Source organism: Muscardinus avellanarius (genome assembly GCF_963383645.1).
Source record: "Muscardinus avellanarius genome assembly, chromosome: 11".
Classification (NCBI taxonomy): domain Eukaryota; kingdom Metazoa; phylum Chordata; class Mammalia; order Rodentia; family Gliridae; genus Muscardinus; species Muscardinus avellanarius.
In genome coordinates, this window is record NC_137797.1 from 72,930,750 (window position 1) to 72,936,318 (window position 5,569).

The following is a 5,569-nucleotide window of genomic DNA, read 5'->3' on the forward strand; positions in this document are numbered from 1 at the left end:
CTACACCTTCAGCTCTATTTTACTCTATTTGAAAACAGAGTCTTCTTAAGTTGCTGAGTACCTTGCTAAGGTGCAGAGCCTGGCCTGGAACCTGTAGTTCTCTTATCTCAGCCTTCCAAGTATTGGGATTACAGGCATGTACTACCACACCTGGCTTTTTGGCTATGATTTTAAATGTTCCTTAGCTAGCACCTTTTATATAGTCAAAAATTTTGTCATAGTTGAATTTAAGTATATAACCTTATTTTCAATTTTCATCCTATAACTGTTGCCATATTCTGGTTTTATTATCTATTTGCCCAAATCTATTTCTCAGTTGTCATAAAAAGCCAGTTATTAAAATGTTTAATTCATTTTAAATCTGCTTGTTTTCCTAAAACTTAAAGGATATTTAAGCCAGGCATGGTGGCACACACTTATAATCCCAGTATTTGGGAAGCTAAGATAGGAATATCACAGGTTCAAGACCAGCCTCAGCAACTTAGTGAGCCTTTCAGCAACCTGGCAAAACCCATTCCTTAATTAGTCTTGTTTGTAGGGAAATCTTGTTAGATGAGGTCAGAGAGTAGAACAGAGGTCCTAAAGGCCAAAGTATTTGCATCTAGGTTTACTCAGTCCCATAGTAACTATTGTAATTAGTTCCTTATGATTATAAAAATTATACTCATCACTGATCTTGACATCTGCTTTCAGTATTGGGAAGGCCTCAGAGAATGCTTAACCCTAAGGACAGGTGTGGTTGGTGATATCGTATATGCCTAAAACTTGTTTGTTCCAGGCAGTTTGGAGCATGTGAAGACACTCTGAGGCTTGATGAGTTCCAGTATGTGGTATATTATGCAGAGCATTCAGAGCAAATACTCTCTCTCAGAGCGCTTAATCCGAACAATCGCTGCCATCCGATCCTTCCCGCATGATAATGTAGAGGATCTCATCAGAGGGGTGAGTATGCTTTTACTGGCATGACAGTTCTTTGGGAGAAGTAGAGGGAAATTCCTGGTAAATCTTAAAAGGATTACAAATTTGATTTAGACAAGATTTAGCTTTGATTTACACAAGACAAAAAGGAATTCTTAGTCTTCTTAAATGTATGAACTTAATAATTAAAATGTATTTCCCCATATTTTGGTTTGCTTGCCTTCTCCCTTTTACTCTGTGTCGTTTTTTCTTCATGAAGTATGTCCTAGATAGCCCATCCATGGTCTTTATGAAGTTTGTCTTGGTATGATACATCATGCATGCTCTGTACATGTTTTACTGAGGGTGGTAGAAGTTGAGCAAAGTAGAGGTGGTTTTCAAACCCTTGTGAGCTTTTCTCCATTCCTGGGATATGATAATTACATGGAGAGATTTCACTTTCCTTCCATCCTAACAAGAGCTATCAGTCCTAATCCTACAGAGCACACCAATCCTTAAAATTAAGAAAATGCTTAGCTGCTTGTGGTGGTGCACGCTCATAATCCCAGTACTTGGGAGGCTGAGGCAGGAAGATCACAGGTTCTTGGCCAACCTTAGCAACTTAGTGAAGCCCTTTCCACAACATATGAGACCCTGTTACAAAAATAAAAAATAAAATAGGACTGGGTGTGTAGCTCAGATGTAGAATGCCCCTGGCTTCAATCCCTAGTACCAAACAGAGAGAGAGGAGAGGAGAAAAGGGGAGGGGAAGGAAAGGAAAGGGACAAACTATCTGATACCTAACCACTGCTGTTTGGTAATTATGTTACATGGCTAGTATTCTAAAAGGTCTTTAATGTTCTATTCTGTATATTATTCTTCTGGAAGAGAAGTTGCAGAATAAAATTTTAATTACTAGGAAATGCATCCAAATGGTTACTTCTGCAGTCTCGTTAACAATTCCCAGATCCTGGAGTATAGCCCTGGGCTCTAGCTGATTCAGAGTTATGTGGCACAGCTGCAAGAAGAAGGCCATACAGTGTTAGCTTGTTCTCTGCAAAAGTGCGATCAGAAGACTCAGCAGCAGAAACTTTTGTCACTTTCTAATTCTAGCTCAGCTGCTGAGTCATTCCGTCACTTTGGACTGACTGGCATCTCCATCTCCATCAGATTAGGAATAGAAGCCCCAGGGTTGGAATATGTGTGTGGCAGAGAATGATGAGACTAAGAGGCCACCTTAAAGATGTTTATAAACAAAGAAATATTAAGATGGCCTTACTGTTAGTGATGGTCATGGGTTGAATGGAAAACAGAGGATGGAAGTTCTGGCCTCAGTCTAGCGGACTCACTTTCCTGGCTTTCAGCATATGGTAGATACAGAAAGTGCCAGTCCAGCTTTCTGGTCTGGTGATAAGGCTCCCACAGCTTTTCTATGTGAGGTTATACCCTCAGTCACATCCAGGTGACCATCTTAGCAGGCTACCTGTGAGGAAACTAACTTGTTCTAAGGAACTGATAGTTCCTTTCCTTCCTCTTCAGTATGTTCCTTTGGTTTGGACACTGACTTATAATATTGATTTATTTAATAGAAATGAAATCTAGATCCCAGTCATACATTTACAGTAGAGTCAGTGTTAGAACTCTTCTCCCAGGCTCAGTTCTGAGTTTGTCCTGCTGGATGAGCCAGAGCTGAGCACACTGACTGACGTTTCCTTCTTCCTGCAGGGAGCAGATGTGAACTGCACCCATGGCACATTGAAGCCCCTGCACTGTGCCTGTATGGTGTCAGATGCTGACTGTGTGGAGTTACTCCTGGAAAAAGGAGCTGAGGTAATGTTTTCAACACCTCACATTAAAGTGAAAACTTGAGCTCACATTTTCTTAGAATTTCTCTTTTCACCTTCAGTCTGACCTTGTAATTCATGGTGACACTGACATAGTTAATATTAGGGCAGAATGTAACAGTACAGCTACATGATAACCTTCAGGGTTCCAGTGCTTTGCTTTCTTCTCCTTAAGCTGTCCACGGCATAGAGGTGTGTTTTTGTTTTGTTTTGTTTTGTTTTTGGTACTGGGGGTGGAACCCAGAGGCTTTCTACCTCCGGGCTATACTCCCAGACCTGTTTTATATTTTATTCGGAAACAGGGTCTCATTAAGTTGCTGAGAGCCTCACTAAGTAGCTGAGGCTGGCTTCAAACCTGTGCGATCCTCCTGTCTCAGCCTCCCAAGCGCGGGGATTACAAGTGTGCGCCACCACGCCCGGCTGCGCAGAGATGTTTTATCTCCCTTTTCCTTCCCTACCTACTTCCTGCAAGTTGCTTATTTCCCCTGAATCTTCCTTGCCTGTGGATTGTCCAGGAGCTGAGCAGAGGCCCCTCAAATCAGATTGAATCTGATCATTTGAGACATACTATCAGATATCGTCCAATTCTAGGACATAATCATGTTAAGAGAAACCCTCAGGATTGCTCTACTTGTGCTGTTTTTGCTTACTAATTACTTTTTCTTTATTATATCGTGTCCTTGTCTTCTTTCTCATGTATCTTAAGGTAAGAAAAGCTTAACAACAAAAAAGATATTTCTGAAAGTAGACCCTTGGCATCAGCATGAAGCAGCATAGTATAGTGAATGATTTAAATGAGACTCGAGCTGGATTTCCTGGATTCAATTCCATTTCCAGTTGTGTGACCTTAAACTTTCCATGTCTATTGAAAGGGGATGATAATATCTTCTTCATAAGGCTGTAAAGTACTTGGAACACCAGCATGTTAAGTAAGCAGACCTAGAAATTTTGACTATTTATGGGCAGTTTTAAAGATGCATATGCTGAGGTGCTAACTTGAATCGGTCAAACTATGAAGTTAGCATGCAGTCCCAAACACACTGGACAGCACCCAAGAAGTGGCCCCACGCCCCACCTCCACTCAGCCACGCTCCACTTGTCTGTCTGTTCTGTCCCATAGCCTTTTTGTTTGCTTGTTTGTAAGTGGCCTTGAAGTCAAAACCAATTATGCCCTAACGTGATTATTATCAGTGATCAAAGTAAAAATATTTAGAAGGGAAAAAGGAGGTTTGACCAAATAAAAAGTTGAACTCAAATGTTTTAGTTCTGCCTTAGTGCATTTTATGTGGAAAGAGAATATGCTACTTATAAATTTGGGAATTTGAAGTAAAATACCACAGATGATTCTGACATCCAGCAAGCTAGTTGCTTTTGTAGCATTGGAAAATGTGTGCTTTTCCTTCCACATGCTTGTATCTAGGTTCTCTTGTTAACCCACAGCATATTTTTGCAAAGGGCTGACTTAATATGTTGAATTTCTTTCTGTGGTTACAGAACACAGCAAAGCTATATGGGCAGCACTTTGACCTCATTATTTTTCATTCTGGTTGCCTTTAACCACAAGGTACACTCAGGATAAGTAAAATAATCCAGAATTCTGTGTATTCAAACAACTCTCCAATGAATTTCTTTCAGAGCCATTTCAAGGACTTATACAGCATCGTTTTCTGCTTTACTCTTTATTATGTGGTAGAGATTCTGATGAATAGAGAAATTAACATTGCAACAAAATTTTAAACAATGCATACCAGATAGTAACTGGACATAATACTACTGATTGTCTTTCCCAATTTGCTGCTAAGCTCTTGTAATATCTCCATCTTGGTCATCATGACTCCCTAAGAATTGTTTGTTTTTTTATTTTTTATTTTTATTTTTGGTGGTACTGGGGGTGGAACCCAGAGGCTTTCTACCTCCGGGCTACACTCCCAGACCCATTTTATATTTTTTTTTGGAAACAGGGTCTCACTAAGTTGCTGAGAGCCTCACTAAGAGCTGAGGCTGGCTTCGAACCTACACAATCCTCCTGTCTCAGCCTCCCAAGCACGGGGATTACAAGCGTGCGCCACCACACCCAGCCCTAAGAATTGTTTGATGAGCCCCTTGCTCAGCATTGTATAGCAAAGGTTGTGGGTATGCAGGATTCTTTGCTGCATTCCTTTCCTTCCCTGTAATATAGCTCTTCCCTTTTTCAGGTGAATGCCCTGGATGGTTACAACAGAACAGCCCTTCACTATGCAGCAGAGAAAGATGAGGCTTGTGTGGAGGTTCTTTTGGAGTATGGTGCAAACCCCAATGCACTGGATGGCAACAGAGATACTCCACTTCACTGGGCAGCCTTTAAGAACAATGCTGAGTGTGTGCGGGCTCTGCTAGAGAGTGGGGCCTCCGTCAATGCCCTGGACTACAACAATGATACACCACTCAGCTGGGCTGCCATGAAGGGCAATCTTGAGAGCGTCAGCATCCTTCTGGATTATGGCGCAGAGGTCAGAGTCATCAACCTAAAAGGCCAGACACCCATCTCCCGCCTGGTGGCTCTGCTGGTCAGGGGACTTGGAACAGAGAAAGAGGACTCTTGCTTTGAGCTCCTCCACAGAGCTGTTGGACACTTTGAATTACGGAAAAATGGCATCATGCCACGAGAGGTAGCCAAAGACCAGCAGTTATGTGAAAAACTGACTGTGCTGTGCTCAGCCCCCGGAACTCTAAAAACCCTCTCTCGCTATGCCGTGCGCCGTAGCCTGGGACTCCAGTATCTGCCAGATGCTGTGAAGGGCCTACCACTGCCCGCTTCTTTGAAAGAATACCTATTACTTGTAGAATAG

General features: G+C 41.9%; 1 protein-coding gene across 1 annotated transcript; it reads left to right on the forward strand.

Annotated features, from left to right (window-relative positions):
* Window positions 1-813: 813 nt before the first annotated feature.
* ASB8 (ankyrin repeat and SOCS box containing 8) lies at window positions 814-5,569 on the forward strand (the record flags this gene model as incomplete). Its single annotated transcript, XM_080705181.1, has 3 exons — window positions 814-942; window positions 2,623-2,727; window positions 4,937-5,569. 3 exons carry the CDS (start codon window positions 814-816, stop codon window positions 5,567-5,569), a joined length of 867 nt encoding a protein of 288 aa, XP_080561307.1.